Below are 18356 nucleotides of genomic sequence, written 5' to 3'. Positions count from 1 at the left end.
TTGTCACTCGCTTGTAAAGTGCATGTCACATCCCCCTCTGGTGGCAGGTCCACAAGGAGGATCAAGTCCTACTGCTGGCTAATGGAGTTATTCCTTTAGCTGAAGTGGTAGAAGGCTGTGCTGAAAGTCCAGGCTCAACGCTTGCCCAAGACCAGTGGTGTGGACAGTCAAACTCAGGCCTCTTCCTAACACCTGTGATTTCACTAACTGAGATAACCAGACATCCTCAGCACAATGCTGCTTATCAAGGGGATGAATCTTTGAATCACAAACTCCACGTGGTGTCAGACACTGGTTCAAAGGAGCAGTGGGTGCATTTGTAAGATACCAGCAACAGAGACTGTATTTACCTGCTGAGGAAGGTATTTTCTGTAATTTAGCACAGTGAGAAGGGATTGAAGCTGGGGAGGGGGAAAGCTGCTGAGGATGGGGCAGCGAAAGAAAGAGGGAATTCTGTTCTTGCATTTAATTCTGGGCCTCTTTTGGGTATCCTAATGGTTCTTTGATTGTCTGTGTCAGAGTTCCCTCCCCACTCTGAACTCTGGGGTACAGATGTTGGGGCCCGCATGAAAGACCCCCTAAGCTTATTTCTACCAGCTTAGGTTAAAAACTTCCCCAAGGCACAAATCCTTCCCTGTCCTTGGATGGGTACTGCTTTCACCACCAAGTGAGTTAGACAAAGATTCAGGAAAAGGACCACTTGGAGTTTCTATTTCCCCAAAATATTCCCCCAAGTCCCTTCGCCCCCTTTCCTGGGGAGGCTTGAGAATAATCTACCAACCAGATAGGTAAACAAGGTGAACCTTCTGAAATCCCGACTCGAAGCCACAACAGAAAACTCCCCCCGTGGGTATCTGAGGCTGTGACCCAGAGAGGCTCCGTTGAAGGCTGTTGGCCTAGCACATGTTGCTCTAGGAAGGCAGATACTAATTCTTGAGACTTGAAGAATGCTTTTCATTTGATTTCCTGCTCTTCCTGAGTGCTGGGGTTTTACTGGCGGTGCTACAAGGCTAATTGCTCAGGGTAACATTCTGCTCCAGGATAGGCAAGCCAGGGCGGAACTATATCTTGCTCTCTCTGTAACATGAGACCTGAGCACACAGGAAGAGCAGAATATCAGCTATGATTAAGGATAATAAACCTCTTAAAGCAGAACCATAAACCCACGAGAAGCCAGGGTGGAGTCTGGCTCTGTCTGTTACCTTGTGGCCAACTTAGAACTGCAAAATCTGCAAACACTGGTCGATGCTGTTTTCACAGCCTGAGGTTCCCACCAGGACCCAGCAATTCCCTTCCTCCCCCCAATCCTACCCTTACCCCCCCTAATTGCTCCACAGGTACAATTCATAAAACAAGTCTTAACTAGATACAGACTATACGCATCACACACGCCATTTCTCCTAGTGTCTTTGAGGCGTGGGTGGGGGAGACACTTTCCCCAGCCTTGGGAGATGTGGGGCAACAGCTGAGAGCCAATGCAGCTCCTCCCCCGATTCAGGAAGATCTGCGGTAGGGCTGAAGCTGCTAAAAAAAGTAATAGCTGAACAGTGGTCTGCCAAAAATGCAGTTTAATCAAAATCAGAACGTTTCACCGGAACATATAAATTTCAACAAGATTTTCAATGGGAAAAAATCTAAAATGAATCATTTTGATTGTCTCATTTTGATAATGTCAAAAGGTTTTAATCAGGCAAAAACCTTGTGTTTCAACTTTAATGTTTCAATGCATTTCAGTTTAAATATCATAACGTATGGATTTAAATATACTGTACTCAATATTTTAATTGAATGTAGAAGTCAAACCAGAATGTATTAAAATGATCAAGTTAAAACTGCGTGTTTTGACTTCATTGAAACAAGAGGATTGGATTATCCTGAATAAAAATAGTTCTGAATTATTGTTTTGGGGAAAATTTTAAAATTTTTGGCTTTTGTTGCAGTTTGAAACAGAAAAAAATTAAGTGTCAGAATTTCCCTCAGAAGAGAAATTCCTGTTTCCAGCCGGACGTATTCTCAGAGCCTACACAGCATCGGCATTCTCTAGCATCCATCCTCTATACGTTCTGGGGCATCTTATCCAGTGTGGACTGCTGGCTAGCTTGACCTATTTTTAGCTACGGGGCAAAGGCCTAGGGGTGTCTACGCCATTGCAGCCCGTGCAGCATCTGCTTTGGTTGGAGTGGTGAAACAGCGTACTCCTGTGCTCTGTGAGAGGAAGACCAAAACCCCGGCCTTCAAGCAATACAGCAGGGCTTGGCGGGGTTTCAACCCTGAGAGCCCAGTTTGTGTAACCCCTACAGGGTTTGGGCACTTTGAGATGAGGATGTGAGAGCAGAATTTCAACCAGACTTTATATGGCTGTGTTGGGGTACGTAAGGGTTAAGTAAAAACCTACTCCGGGTGACGACTATCATGGTATCAGGCAGTGAGGCACAGGCAAGCACCATGTAGTAGGGAGAAAGGGACAGGCACGCAGCCATTCTTTTCCCTTCCCTTCTGCTCGTTAAGGATAGATAAGCGTTGCAGCTATATAAGGAATGCGGTTGTTTAAAATATACCCTTTGAGTAAAGAAGTGTTATCTCCCCCTCCCTTCCTTTCCCAGCGGCATAGATGAGCTCGGGGTCATGGCCCCTTCCTCCCTCCCCTGTGAACGGCTGATTAAGGGAACATGAGATTACAATTACTGCAAAGAAATGTATCTTCACAGTAAAAATGTCTGTATAATATGCTTAATGCTGTAAACAATATATATTCAGTATATAGCTATTAATATTCATTATATGGGCGTTCATATTATGAAATAAGGGTTTGGGGGGTGTTGTAGTAAATGTGGGCATTTACATTTTAACTTAAATAAAAAAGTTGTAATGTAATTAACTCAGGGCTTACTCGACAATTGGGTCTAGGGGAACAAATACCGCAGTAAAGAAGCCCATTTACTCAATCCGCCTTGGGTCCCCCTGCTCTTCTTCAAACAGGCTGATCCCCATTTCTCCTGGTAATATTCGAGCTTAGACACCCAGGCAGTATTTAGGGCATAAAAAGCATTTCTCTGCGCTTAGATACCTCAGTGACCGATATTTTATAAATACAGATGGATGGACAGAGTCACAGACAAGACACAGATGTGCCTGTGAGAGTCTACAAACTGGTATGCTATTCAGTTTAGAGCACAAAGAAAATTACTGGTGATCAGCAACCAACGTTAGTTATTGCAATAAATGCGTGACAATAGTGCTGGGAAGAGATCTAAGTTTATCCCTTGACCCCAATCACCTGACAGGACTCTGGGATATGAAAGGTCACAGGCCAGGACTAGCCTCCAGTGCCACTGGCTGATAACAGAGTTCTCCTAGTTTTCATTAATCCCATTTAAAGGCATTTCACTTAAGACAATAATCATTCAAAAATTCCTGCAAAGCCATACTTGGTATCCCGTGACCCAAGCAGGGTACGGATCACTTTCTTTTCTCATCCATTTTTGGATGCCCTGTTACGAGCCAAGGTTGAGTTATAAATCTCACACAGCTCCACGGTGACAGGGTGCTGTGTTTAACAACATGTCCCACCGCTTCACTAGTTTGCGGCTAGCAAGCAAGCTTCCAATTCATTCTATGTTTAATTACTTATTTTTCTAGAATCCCACATTAATAAATACATCAGAGCCAGACAAAAAATTACACCCTGGGCTATCTGGAACAGTATTCATGGGATCACACTCAACCCGAAGAGATGGGAATTCCGAGTTAATTACCAATACAACTTGCTACTTGACACTACCAAGATGTACCAATCTCCCAGCCTCTCAACTCCACTGGCTTTTCAGATTTAGAGAAAAACCACCACCGTAGTGTCTCTTTTAGACACTGGGGTCTTTGGTGCAGAGACTGTCTTATTTCTGTTTGTGCCACGTACGCTGGAGTTCTTCTAATGATGAATCACCTCTTTAACAATTCACTGCTCAACTGTTGGAATACTTCCCTTGGTAACACAAGAATGGCTGTACTGCGTGAGACCCACGGTCCATCTAGCCCAGTATCCTGTCTTCTGACAGTGGCTGGAGCCAAGTGCTTCAGGGGGAATGAACAAAACAGAGCAATGTATCAAGTGATCCTTTCTCTGTTGTCCGGTCCCAACTTCTGACAGTCTGAGATTTTGGATCACCCGTTCTGGGTGTCCCTAACCATAAGGTAAGTCTACATTGCAGCCAGGGGTGCGAATAGCAGCTGGTGGAGATGTACCTGTGCTAACTAGCTAAAAATAGCAGGGAAGACGCTGTAGTTTGGGCCGCACAAGCCGCCTGTCTCCTCTAGGTACATACTCGCTAGGACAGCTGTGCTGAAGCCTGTGCGGGAGCATCTCCACTTCTGATTTTAGTGAACTAGCTATGGTACAGCTGGGCAGTCCAATTACACGAGCTGCCATTCACACCCCAGACTGCAATGCTGACCTACCCATAGTGCCTTGTTTTATGGCATTTCCTAATCAGTGGGGAGTCAGCGTTCTGCTTTATGTCATTGTAACAGTGCTTCCTGTGGAGATCATCAGATGAAAGGCCCTATGGCAGAGTGCTTCATACATGTTAAGGAAGCCACACAACGTCCCGACGATGCCCAAATCAAACCTTTGGTCTGAACCTCCCCCGACTCTGAGTGGGTTCAGAATCTGAGCCCCGATCGCAGTTGCAGAGCTGGCTCCTGTCTCTATAATGGACCAAATCAAGTGTTGTGCAGGAATACCCTTGAGGCAGGGAAGACCTGAAACGCAGCTACCTTAAAGCTGCTGTCTCATCACACCTTACAGCGTGCCGTGGTCATGCTCCCAAGCTGTTTGCTGTCCTCCAGGCAGCCTGCATACATAGTGGACCCAAACCTCTCCTCTTGTACCGACGTAAATCAGAAAGTAGCCCGTATAGTCCAACTGGTGTGAGAGCTGGATCAGGCCTGCTGTGCATGTATTCTCCTTTAGTATTAAGCAAGATGCAGATCCCCAAACTTAGAGACACACAGGAAGGCCCAGACCCGCAAAGGTATTCAGGCTCCCAACTTACACTGAAATCCGTGGAAGTTAGGAGCATAAATTATCTTTGAGGACTTGGGCCTAAGTGTACAGCACCAACTCCCCTGTACACTGCACCACATCCCTCATTCTGAATTCTTCAAGTCAATTGCTCCTGGCAACAGATGCTCCATTGGGGTGTGGGGATAGCTCAGTGGTTTGAGCATTGGCCTGCTAAACCCAGGGTTGTGAGTTCAATCCTTGAGGGGGCCATTTGGGATCTGGGGCAAAAATTGGGGATTGGTCCTGCTTTGAGCAGGGGGTTGGACTAGATGACCTCCTGAGGTCCCTTCCAACCCTGATATTCTACGACCCCCCCAGAGACTAATGCACATGTATCGTTACAAGCTTTCCCCATTTTTCCCAGCTGATCCACGTGCCTCCTGCTTAGATGTGCGGTTGGGAAGGTGGCCTTGGTGACACAGATACTCACCCATTCAGAACTTGATCAGGACCCCCAAAATATAAACTGGGCAGAGACATCCAACTCATTTCATATCAGCCACTGAACTGCCATCAAGTGAGCTCATGTCTATTTAATTTTACTTATAATTTTGATGGGGCACTTTGAATTGCCCACCTGGATTCGCAACTGAGGGCGTCAGGCCAATCTCGTCATGTTTTGCAATGGAGTTGGTTTTTTAGGGTTGCAATCTTGTACAAAATAAATTCTTATTCGCCCAGGGCTGCGATCACAGTGCAGGCCTGCAATGATGAGTCTTCAGCCACTAGAGGGCGCTTCTAGCTTTGCTTTCGTGATCTATTGCCTTCCTGGAACTGCTAATGTACTGGGGGGGTGGGAATGGGGGTGCTGGAAATCCTTTGAAGCAACAGCGACCATAGAAATACACCATTTTGTAGATGAGGTCATTTTATGTTGCCATTTCCGTACCCTAGGAAAAAGCCGATGCTTTTACACAAAAATTGAGTGAAAGGGCAGTCAGAGGAGCCTCTTTGTTTTCAGATGGAGTGGTTAAGTACACGGCTTTAAAAAAAAACAAACCATTACATTTATCAACCTGGAATAGGCCCAAATCCCATGAATTACCCTGCTGCAGGTTTCAGAAGAGCCTAAAATTCATTGACTTTCAATGGGACTTTCACTCCCGCACCATCTAGACACTTTGGAACATCCTCCCCTTGATTAAATCTCCTGCTGTAAAGAGAGTTCTCTATCCCATTCTATATAGGTGCTTAGCACGTGCTCATTGCCGCTGTATCCGAGTGCCTTTCAGCCATGCATTACACCAGAGCGACTAACCTCTCTGGATTTACACCATTGTAGCCGAGGTCATTACTTGCCCCAACGGACCTGATTTTTAAACTGACTTAAAAACAGCAAGTTCAACTTCCATAGATTTTCTCCTGACATGCATTGAGTAACTGAACTAAGGGCAATGTGCCTTTTAGTGGTTAGAGTCAGACCGGGAGTGGGCACTTCTGGCTCTGTTAGCTTTGCCAAAGGATTGCTGTATGGTGAGACTTGAAGGCAACTCGCAGAGCTGTACCCTACCCCTGGATACCTGTGCATGGCTCCCACTAACACCCAGTGGAAATCATACACACCTGAGTGAGGCACTTATCCTTAATCCTTCCTGGTGCCTGTTTCCAGTTGTATAACGGATCTAACATAACCAATGCTACTTGAGAGGAGTGCTGAGAGATTTAATACTTGTAATGCACTTGGTAATCATCAGGTCGTGTTTAGATACCAAACACAGTGAGTGACAAGAGCTAAAGTGATATCTGGTTTCCAAAAGCTGAAGTCCCATTTCACCATCCAAGACCAGGAACAGACAATGTAAACGAGGCAATAGATACTGGAGAAATGCTTGAACTGGACAGCAGCTTCTAGGGAGCCTCCATCTGTTTTTGTTTTTTGGATTCCAATATCTTTGCTGTCCAAATATATGGTTTTGCCCTTGAAGGCAGGAGAGGAACAATGTAAACTTAGAAGGCAGGAAACTGCAACTGTTGTAAATGCAGCAGAGCATCTGGGAAACTCTTGTGGGGAGAAACATCTCACACCAACTGTAAACTAGAAGAGGAACCAGAAGCAAAATTTTCCTACGTAATTTTTGAAAATGGGGCATAAAAGTTCTGTCACATTCATGACATACACACAGAGAAGTTAGATACAAAAATACTGTTGCTGGAAGGTTGCAACGTAACACTACTTTATTTCTTGGAATTCAGAACCCAAGAACACAAGAACCCCAAAACAGAGAGAGATGAAACAGGCTGCTCCTTAAATCAGAGAGCCACAACTAACCCAGTCTTACTCTAGGCTGGCTTTTCTGAAGACTGCCTTTGATAATTGCATGCTTCCCTACAGAGCCCCTGAGGCTTCAAGCAGGAACAGGAAAACCCTCTGCCTTTAAAGCTTGCAGCTCCAACCTAGTCCTCAGTATACCACAGGCTCCTAATTAGCATAAGCACTTCTGAAAATTTCACCCCCAGCAGCAAAGTACAGATCTGAATTTCCCCAGGGTTTGGGGATACACAGCAATCAGGTGGTTACTGATTACTAACAGGTTTAAAAAAAAAAAAAAGCTGGTTGACTTTTCCTCAATGTCAGATAGAGGAAGCATGATCTTGTGATTAAGACACTGGACTGCAGTTCAGGAAACGTGGATTCAGTTCCTGGCTCTTATATGGCCTTGAGTAAGTCACTTGGTATCTCTATACCTCAGTTCCCTACCTGTAAAATGGGGGTAAGTCTTCCTTTCTCCCTGATATGTATTTAGATCATAAGCTCTTCAGGACCAGGGCTACATCTTACCATGTGTATGTACAGCACCTCGCACAATGAAGTACCAATGCTGGTTGCTACTGTAACAAAGAATAATGTTAAACCTATCTCTACACTGAGTTCTCCTATAGTTCAGTGTTTATTTCTCTTTATACCAAGTTTGGCCTAAAGAAACCACGGCATTTTGTTTCAAGTGAATTGATAACTAGCTCAGTCCCTCCTAGGTAGGTGAGTTCTCAATGGTGTACTTCTTCCAGTCTCAGTTGATAAAGGAATGTAGATGAGAATAAGTCAAAGCCTGGGGCCATGTTTTCAATACTTATTTCAAATTTGGAACGTACAGTGTTTTGAGGGCATCTGTGGATTAGCTAAACCTCTGTGTAGGGAAGGCTGGGTGAGGAATGGGCTTTATAGGCTTTCTGTAAGAGGTAGAGCTGGTCAAATTTTTTTCCAATGGAACCCTTTTCTGTTGGAAAATGCTGATACCACACAACCAAAATGTTTCATGGGAATGCATCATTTTATCAACATTTTCATGAGAAGTCAATGATTTGTTTTGTTTTGCTTATGATACATTACATTTTGACTTTATTCATTATAAACATCAAAATGAAATGTCAGTCAATGCAAAACTTTTTGGAATATTTCATTTTGAAAAGAAAAAAAAATTGAGATTTTTTACTTTGTTCCGATTTGGGACAAAACCAGATTTTGAAATACTAGAATTCCCTGAGGGCCTGAAGGGGAACTCTGGTAGACTGGATCAGAGAATGAGGTTTCAGGAAGAAGGTTTTGTATGGAGGAAGGTGCAAAGACAAGTAGGATTCTACATTCTAGGGGAAGAAGTGCCGTGTCCAATTAGAACACAGTTTGTAAAGTGCATGCTTTCCTTTTTCTTGGAAAGGTGCTAATGTCAGTCACAACTAAAACACAGCAACTCAGTTCAGCACGGAACATGGCATTGCTTCCATGGGAAACTCAAGATAGACAGCAACATTCCAGTTCTGCTTGTGAGCTCACTAAAATGTTTACACGGAAGCCATTTGTAACATTTCGACAGCAAGAACGATAGCACGCACGGGGATGGCGATCTCCTTTCCGGACAGCTGCTTATTCAGGCTGACTCTGTGTGTGTTCCCATCAGGGATGAATATGGCCTGATTGATAGCCGGCTGGGGTGCGAAGCCCTTTATTTATATGGGATAATAGGATCTCTCTTCAATAAAATGATGACAACATGAAGCAGTGTCAGCTCCAGAAACAGCTCAGCCACACTCATGATTCACTGCCTAAAAACAAAAATCACTTCTCAGGAGGATGCCCCAACAATAATAGAATTCAGGAGGTTTTGAGATTAGCTGCAGCTGAGAACAGAAATTGACTGCACTCTGGACACTAAATTGACTTGTAGACTACTCACATGTAGTGGCCCCAAGCACAGAAATTAAGTAAGGAGGCAGCCTCCATCCCAAAGAATGCGTGTCTGGGATTGTCAAAAGGGCATTGGATTTCAGTGGGAATTCTAATTCTCTCGAGCCCTTTTGAAAAGCCCAGCCTTCAAGGTGTATGAAAAGATCCAACAGGTGGAGGAAGCAAACTAACAGGTAGTTTAAACTAGGCTGTCACAGAGCACTCCCTCATCTACCCAGTGTGCCACGCTGCCTGGCCCATTTGGGTCGTCTCTAACTCACAGCATACACACCGCCTGTTCCTTTTCCCCGTGTCTACCTTTCACCTTCAGATTCCAGGCACTGCAGAATCCAGTACAGGCATGTGTCAGGAGAAGCCTGGCACCCATCGTTCTCTACTACACCCACCTGACTCTCTGAGCTCCCCCTTACTTCCTGTTCCTGCCAATTAGATTTCCCACTTATTGGTCTAAATATCTCATTAGCCTAATCATTGCCCCACAAACGTCAACAATCCCTATCCCAGTAGGTTAACGGATTCCAGTGAAGCCTGCAAACTTCTCCGGTCAGTCAATTATCTCAGCGAGCTGGGTACTACCCTGCCACATAGCCTTAACATTTTTCCTGCAACGTGTAGCAAAGTCGAAGATTCACCGGTGTGGCGCCTCCTGCTGGTCGTCCGGGAATTAGCCCTTTTTCCAGCGTACGGCGTGCCCTCTGAAGGCTGGTGTCTTGCTTGCTACTGGCCCCGTGTCCCTCCTGGACCCTGGTGCCCCTTATCTCGGGGTTCTGCCCCAGCAGTACCACCAAGCTCTGGGTCTCCCCTCCCAGGAGAACCCCCAGCACTCTATGCCCACCTTGCCTCAATGGCTACTGCCAGTTGTCATCCAGCCCCCTTTCCCTGGGGCAGACTGCAGTCTGTAATGGCCACTCATCACTGGCAAGGGGGTTGGACCGGCTGCCTCTTCCTGTCCCTGGGCTGCACCTCTGCAGCCCCAGTACCTGTTTAGGACTTGACCAAGGCCTCAGCCTGGGGAGTTGCCAGGCTGGAGTTTCCCAACTCCTCTTGCCCTTTTCCCCAGCACTGCCTGCTTCAGGTACCATATGTTCCCCAGCAGCTAGGCCCTCTCCCTCCAGGGCTGGAAAGAGACTGCCCTGCCTTCTGGCCCTGCAGTTCTTTTATAGGGCCCAACGTGGCCCTGATTGGCTGCCTCCCAGCCTTTTCCGATTGGCTCCCCCGGGCTGTTTTTAACCCCTTCAGGGGCAGAGCAGGGCGACTGCCCAGCTACACCACGCTTTCGTAAGGGTGTCGAATGCTTTGCTGAAATCCAACGACCAGACTTGCCAGAAGTACTGAGCACTCACAAATCCTGCTTATGTCAATGAGGACTGCTGGTGCTCAGCGCACCCGAGAATCAGACCCCAAATATCCTGCCTGTTTTCCTGTGCACTCAACCGCATTTTACCGGGACAAACTTTCAGGTATCAATTCTGCGTGACCGTGCTGATCTACTTCTTGCCGCTCCTGGTGATAGGATGCGCCTACACGGTGGTTGGCATCACTCTGTGGGCTAGTGAGATACCCGGTGATTCTTCTGACCGCTACCACGAGCAAGTGTCTGCCAAGCGAAAGGTAAGCAACTTTCTGGCCTCATGGCAGAATAATTGGGGAGTGGGTGTGCAAAGGCAATTGAACAGACTTGGGGTCTATAGTTAATTCACTCTCTCTCAGGCATTCTTTAAATGGAACGTAGCGTATACACAGCGGTCAAATTTCTCAACAGTGGCCACCAACTTTGGATGCCTTGGTGTATAGTACAGATGAAATCAATAGGAGCGGCAGTTGCTCAGCTCCTTTGAAAAATCAGGTCCAACAAGATGCCAGCTGGAGACCCAAAAACTCCGGCACCAAAATAGGAGGGGTACATTTTTAACAATGTGGCATTGAGTGCTTGGATACCAAACTGAAATTAAGGCGTGCGTTGTATTTTGGAGAGACTGGGTGGCTCAGATAACTGGTAATGGGATTCTGCTCGGGACAGAGCCACCATTTCAAATCTAGCCCCAGACAGCAGTGGCCCAAAGTCATTGATATAGGGCGGGGTGAGGAGAATATGTTTGGGTTCAATCCATTTCCTAAAGACACGGATCCAAAGCCCCCACCACTCTCACAACAGAAATAATTGCCTCCCCTGGTTGAAAATCACAATAGAAAGACCAAGGGTTGAAGGAAGGAAGAAGACCACTACTTACTCCTTGAAGCGGTCCTTTCCAGGGCAGAGTTGAAGCATATGGAGCACAAGTCTGCCTTGCCGATCTGTTTTTCTGTGGATAAACAGAGGACTGCTCGTCCCAGGACGGCCACCCCGCCATTCTCCCCCTAGTCGATCACGCTGGCTTCAGTTCTGTTTGATACGCTTTGCTCAAAGGGTATAGCGTAAACTTCTATAACCAGGTCTCTCTCTCTCGTGTACAGGTGGTGAAGATGATGATCGTTGTGGTGTGCACGTTCGCAGTCTGCTGGCTGCCCTACCACGTCTACTTCCTCCTGCATTTTTTTAACCCCGACTGGTACCAGGAGAAGTTTATCCAGCAGGTCTACTTAACAGTAATGTGGCTGGCCATGAGCTCCACCATGTATAATCCAATCATCTACTGCTGCCTCAATGACAGGTGAGTTATGAGCTTGACTGAGTGCAATAAAGGGGAGATGTGGGGATGGGTTGGGTACAGAAGAGGACCCTAGACATGGTGGTGAGTTGCAGCTTAGCAGGGAGCCAACACATCAGGGGTGGCTGTTCAAATTACTCAGCAAATTGTTTGGGTTTTCATAGAATCATAGAATATCAGGGTTGGAAGGGACCTCAGGAGGTCATCTAGTCCAACCCCCTGCTCAAAGCAGGACCAATCCCCAATTTTTGCCCCAGATCCCAAATGGCCCCCTCAAGGATTGAACTCACAACCCTGGGTTTAGCAGGCCAATGCTCAAACCACTGAGCTATCCCTCCTTTTCCTATAGCTGGAGTGTACCAAATTAACAGCTACACCAGGGCTTCTCACTACCAGTTTCTTAAATTAAGGGGCTGATTTTCCCAAGTACTGAGCTCCTACATCTTCATCGGCAGTCAATGGGAACTGCAGGTATTAAGCACCTCTGAATAATCAGGTGTTATATTTTCCAAGGCTTTAGGCAGCCAAAGTCAAATAAAAACTCCAAGCTATATCCAGGACAGTTTTCCCTTGTCAATAGGGCTACAGCAGATTGTAGATCAGACTCACCAAAGTATATATTTCTAATAGCTCCTCTGGGATCCGATAGTGCAGTCTAGTGGAGAATAATGGTCCTCCCCATTTTAGCTAGATGAAAATCCCTGCTAGAGCTGGGATATATCCAATCTTTATTCAGTTACCAAAAAAAGGCATACTCAAATCGCTTTAATGATGGTCAGCTTGTATTTTCTTAAATGAAAAAAGTTCAGCATGAAATAAGTTCTCATTTCGACAATGTGTTTTTCCTTTAAAAGGAAACACTTTCCATTTTTCTCCATGGGGGTGAAAAGGTGCTTGGCTGTTCCCCACTTTCTCTCCCTTATCCCCTACTTTTCCAGGGTCAAGGAGGAGGAAGAAAAGTTAAAGGGGGCAACCCCAACATTGAATGAAACCTTTTCCTATCAAACAGTCTTTAGGCAAACCTTAATTCCTAAAATTTCAAAACAAAGCAATGCAGTTTTGAAATATTTTGCAAAAATACCAACAAATATCAGAAGGCTCTAATCCATGCCCAGAGAGCAGATAGCAGCAGTATGCCTGGAATGAGATACCCTCTTTCTGCCCATCTGGGTCTGTATTTGTAAAGGGACCCATCACCCTGGCATGAGTGGCAGCCTCTGGGTTAATAGATTATACCAGTCCTACCCTCCCACCATAGCTATGATCCCTGCTTTATATAAAGACACATTTATGTGCATTTAAATAAAATTGTTACTGTTCTAGCACATACAAGATTATAAAACTGGGCCAATCCTGAAGTGTCTAGTCTGTCAAACTCCCATGGCTCCAGTGGGTATTTGGATGGAGTAAGATTTTCAGTTTAACTTGTATATAACGTCATCGGTTCATGCAGAATTGAGTACGGCACACTTCAGGCACCCAAGAATTTCCAATCTAAACTTGGTGAGAAACACACAAAACATTGCTAAAGCCCTTAATCAGTATTACTACGTAAACAGATGCATAAAAGCCATCAAGAGTTCTACCCTTGGAAATAAGAACTTGGAATGCAAAGAGGGACTGGGTAAATCAAAACTTGTTTGAGTAAATTTGTCAGTTATATGCCCCAACTGCAAAAGAGTTTGGTAAGCCTCTCTCGTTTACCAAGTATAATAGCAAGGTAGTGATGGTTGATTGACTGTTGGCAGTGCAGTCCAGTGGTTACACTGGGATGGATTAGGGATCACAGCACAAGATACTGTTCTCAGTTTTGCCATTAACTTGTGTTGTGATGCTGGGGGAAGTTTGATATCTCTGTTTGCCTACTGGAAATGGGAGCATAGTACTGATTGTTGTATTCACTGGAATAATTATTTATTAAGCACCAAAATGAAGAATACTTAAGAAGAGCTTTTAGATCCTGGATTAAAAAGTGTTGTATGATAATACCTAGTTCTTATGTAGCACTTGGCATCCAAAAGATCTCAAAGTGCTTTTACAATGGACAGAAAACTACGAAGTGGGGAATAACTGGCTAGGCACTTGTACATCTTAGAAGGATCTGGGAGTTATAATAGATCACAAATAAGAGTCTGCAATGTGAACCGGTTACTAAAAAGACTAATGTCATTCTGGGGTATATCAACAGGAGTGAGTGTCACATGTAAGACACAGGAGAATTGTCCAGGTCTGCTTGGCACTGATGAGACCTCAACTGGAGTACTGTGTCCAGTTCTGGGCACCACACTTTAGGAAAGATGTGGGTGAACTGCACAGAGAGACAGAAAGAGTCCAGACAAGAGGTTTAGAAAACTTGAACTACAAGGCCCAGTTTTTCTAACCTTTCATGTTTAGCCTTGAGGAAAGCAGACTGGGGGTGGGACCTGATAACAGTCTTCAAATATGCTAAGGGCTGTTGTAAAGAGGACAGTGATCAGTTGTTCTCCACATCCACTAAAGGTAGGGCAAGAAGTAATGGGCTTAATCTTCAATGAGGAATATTTAAGTTAGATATTAGGAAAAGCTTTCTAATTCAAAGGGTAGTTAAGTGCCGGAACAGGCTTCCAAGGGAACTTGTGGAATCCCCATCATTGGTCTCTTTTAAGAACAGGTTGGACAAACACCTGTCCAGGATAGCCTAGGTTTACTTCAAAGTGCCTCAGTGCAGGGGGGCTGGACTAGATGACCTCTCGAGGTCCCTTCCAACCCGACATTTCTAGGATTCTCTGAAATCCCAATGCCCACTTTACAGAAGGGTAAAGACTTAAAGGTCACATGGTGAGTCAGCAGCAGAGATGGGAACAGAATGCGGCAGTGTGGTCTAGTGAACAGAATACTGGACCATAGGGGTATTAAGGTTTGAGAGTTGGTCACACTTCTTGCATCAGTGCATATGCTGGGGGTCTCCTCCTACGGATTGCATTGAAAACATTCTGAAACCAGCTCAGCACATGCTGGGCCTAACATCCCTGCACTTGGCTGTCTCCTCAGATTCCGCATTGGCTTTAAGCACGCTTTTCGGTGGTGCCCTTTCATCAGTGCTAGGGAATATGAAGGGCTGGAAATGAAGTCTGCCAGGTACCTCCAGACCCAGAGCAGCATGTACAAGGTCAGCCGGATGGAGACAACCGTATCCTCCGTCACCGGTAACACTGAGGAAGACATTGAAGAGAGCAACAAAATTAAGCGCCTGTCCGTGGATATGACATCCAACGGCTCCTCCCGCAGTGACTCTAAAACCATCTCCGAGAGCTTCAGCTTCTATTCCAACACGCTCTCCTAAGCTGCCATCCAACCGAGCAAGGGTCAGAAAATATTGCATATACCTATGCCCCAGGTCTCCATTAACCATATATCCAGGTGTGCCTGTATTCACCTTTTCCTGATTAGGATGCTATGCCTTGGTTGTGACAGTAGCCACCTCTCAACAGTGTGCCTGTCTGACCCAATGTAATTACACCAGTTAACACTGACAATATCTTCTCTCTCTATGGGATCTTGCAGTCGTTTGCTGAGCTGAATGCTTAACAGATGCTGTTCACTGAAAGCAGATCTTAATTTAGGATACAGCATTGGTAGGTATCAGAACCTGGCCTGCAGTGATGCTGTTCATTCTCAAGCTATGCTCTGCCATTGATCAGTGTCTGAATGCAATATAGATTTCCACTGGCGGGGGGAGGGGGCGTTTTCCATCTGCTTTCCCCACTATTTTTGTTGTCCTACCTCCTCCCTTACTTGCCATTCACTTGTTGCTGGTTAACAAAATGGAGAAATGGTATCAAAAGAGGAAGATAGAGCTGGTGACTTCCGAACCAACCAATACGAAATGAGCGGCCACCTCCACTAGCTTAGTAGGCTACGCTACAGCAAGGCTGCCTCTCTTGCATGTGGTGTGTTAAACACGGAGGATTTCAGTTCCTTTTAGGTGAAGGAAAGATAGAGCTCTTGAGGTTTATTGCTACCATGCCTTTCTTTTTATTCTCCACTGCTCAACTTTCTGTCAAAGTATATTCCTCCTCCTTCTGAGGATTCTATTTGTAGTGTAGTCCAGCATTGTTTACTGGATTCAAGTTAAAATTGACCATGTGACATGTTCCGCTTCTTTTGCTCTTACCCCTGAAAAGGTGCTAGCACAACCTTTGATTTCATCTGGGTCTCCTAGACTCAACCTCATGATGCAAAGACTTCATCTCAGATCATCGAGATCTATGACTGCAGAACCAAGCCGAAGCTTGGGTGTTTGCTCTAGCTGGTTGGCTCTGGGGGTTTCAGATACACCTCAATCCATTGTCTTCACTCTAATTCCTACACAAAGCTAATTCGACACTCTAGAGCTTGGAAATGCCTTTGGTTAAAGTTCTACATGGGGTTTGTGGCTTCTATCATTGTCTGGATAGCCCAAGAGACGCACAATACCAAATTCACTGATACATTCTTCCTTTTTTAACCCCCCCAACACCCACCAAGTTATTCTTCATATATAAAGGGAAATACAGCAAGAAACAAAATGTCTTTGTTAGCCCTAATCGTCAGGAAATAAATATAGTTTGCAAACAGGCCTTCAGCAGTGCACACTTCCCAGCCTCTCAAAACATGGCCTGGGTTTTCCCTGGATGTTTCCCAGTTAACTGCTGACCAGACCTGACTCTGCTTCATTTGGGACACCAGAACAGCAAGATCTTCAGAGTGCCAAGAGACGTTTGTCTCCGACACATGCAATTGCGATTGGACAGTAGAGATGGCAAAAAGCATCTTTTGAATGAATGAAACCTCGTAAGTGTGCAGGTAGGGCTAGACTATGGATAATGAGAGAGATAGCAGTAGATAGTGCATGTAGTCAGATGTAGGCTTAACAATGCCAGTGGAAAGTAATTTTGTAAATAAGCATGGAATAAGGGCTAACAGGAAAGAATATCATGTGTCATCTAACACAAATGTACTGTGTAACTGAAAGGTACAAGGAATGTCTAACACATTTACAAACAAAACCTACTAAAAAGGAAGTGGTATATGTCTATTGTGGAAGATGCTTTCCAGTGTATGCTTTGCATTTCAACACCATTACAGAAGAACCTCAGAGTTACGAACTGACTGGTCAACCACATCTCATTTGGAACTGAAAGGACGCAATCAGGCAGCAGCATAGGCCAGAACCCCCCCCAAACAAAATACAGTATAGTACTGTCTTAAATGTAAACTACTATAATAAAGGGAAATCAGCATTTTCCTTCTGCATAGAGTAGTTTCAAAGCTCCATTGAGTCAACGTTCCGTTGTAAACTTTTGAAAGAACCACCAGAACGTTTTGTTCAGAGTTACGAACGTTTCAGAGTTACGAACAACCTCCATTCCCGAGGTGTTCATAACTCTGAGGTTCTGCTGTAGTTGCAATATACCTTGAAAAACTTGAAAAACTCTGATTCGTTGTAAGAGACTGAAATACCTTGCAGATACATGGGTGGGGCTAACTGTGGGGTAGGGGAAGGGACTGCCTATCCTTTGGTTAAATCCCCTGAAATGTATGGAATTAAGACAGAGATTACATTTGGGAGGTACTTTATTATGCAGCCTGTGAACTGACCGCAGGAAGATACAGCTGTTAAATAAATCCCCATCCCAAACTGTTTTCATTGATGGCAGAAATACCTTTATTTAATGTAAGTAAGGATACCACTAGTAAGTCCACAGATTTCTCTCATGGTTGTTGCTAGGTAGAACTAGCAAAAGCCACACTATCCTTTTTTAGTCTACATTCTGCCAAGCAGGACATATCAGCCTGCCATTCTTTATTGTGATGACCGTATAAGGTTATAGGGTGCCACACTTCATGTATACCCTTGCTACAGTACCACCTCCTGTATATTATTAACGTCTCCTTTCATCCAAGTCCTGGTTGAGACGATCTCTCATGCTTCCCGTCTTGTGGGACAAGAGCTCACACTCCTTTTCCCACTGCTGCTGCCTTATTCTTCAGACCATTTTCTAGTAGCTTGCATGATGTGGGGAAAAGGAAGGGTCACAGACGAAGGAGAAGATTTTTTTTTTTTTTTTTGCATGCAGACTTCAGACCCACTGCTTGGAGTCTGACCCTATATCTACACCACTTGGTATCATGCTGTCGTACAACATTTAAGTACCCAATGCACAGCATAAGCCCAGTGAACGGAAATGCCTTAGTGGGATAGTAGCAATGTAGTTTATGATGCAAGCAATGAGTTTTTGCTCTGACAAAGTTCTGTGGAATTGATCTTATCAAAGGTTTTTAACTGGATGTTGGATAATATCCTTTTTTTGCAAAATTTATCAGAGCTGCACTGCCAATATATAAAGAAGAAGGTGCTGTAAAAGCAGGAGTTCACTTTTATGACAGTTCAGCGCGAAACGCTGGTTGACTTATTCAGACAAGCAGCCCCAACAGAAATGTCAAA

At 44.9% G+C, this 18356-nt stretch overlaps 1 protein-coding gene across 1 annotated transcript in view; it reads left to right on the top strand.

The window, feature by feature from the left end:
* Positions 1–15255, top strand: part of LOC140903620 (substance-P receptor) — an 89900-nt gene extending 74645 nt beyond the window's left edge. Inside the window, exons 3-5 of the mRNA XM_073325165.1 lie at positions 10703–10853; positions 11697–11893; positions 14921–15255. Of these exons, the coding sequence (XP_073181266.1) occupies positions 10703–10853; positions 11697–11893; positions 14921–15212 (640 nt within the window). The 3' untranslated portion in view covers positions 15213–15255. The remainder of the gene's footprint in view (positions 1–10702; positions 10854–11696; positions 11894–14920) is intronic.
* The last annotated feature ends 3101 nt before the right edge of the window (positions 15256–18356 follow it).

The sequence above is a fragment of the Lepidochelys kempii genome, chromosome 26, assembly GCF_965140285.1.
Source record: "Lepidochelys kempii isolate rLepKem1 chromosome 26, rLepKem1.hap1, whole genome shotgun sequence".
Lineage (NCBI taxonomy): Eukaryota > Metazoa > Chordata > Testudines > Cheloniidae > Lepidochelys > Lepidochelys kempii.
Note: the sequence above shows the minus strand (reverse complement) of the source record. Positions and strands in the feature narration are given on the sequence as shown.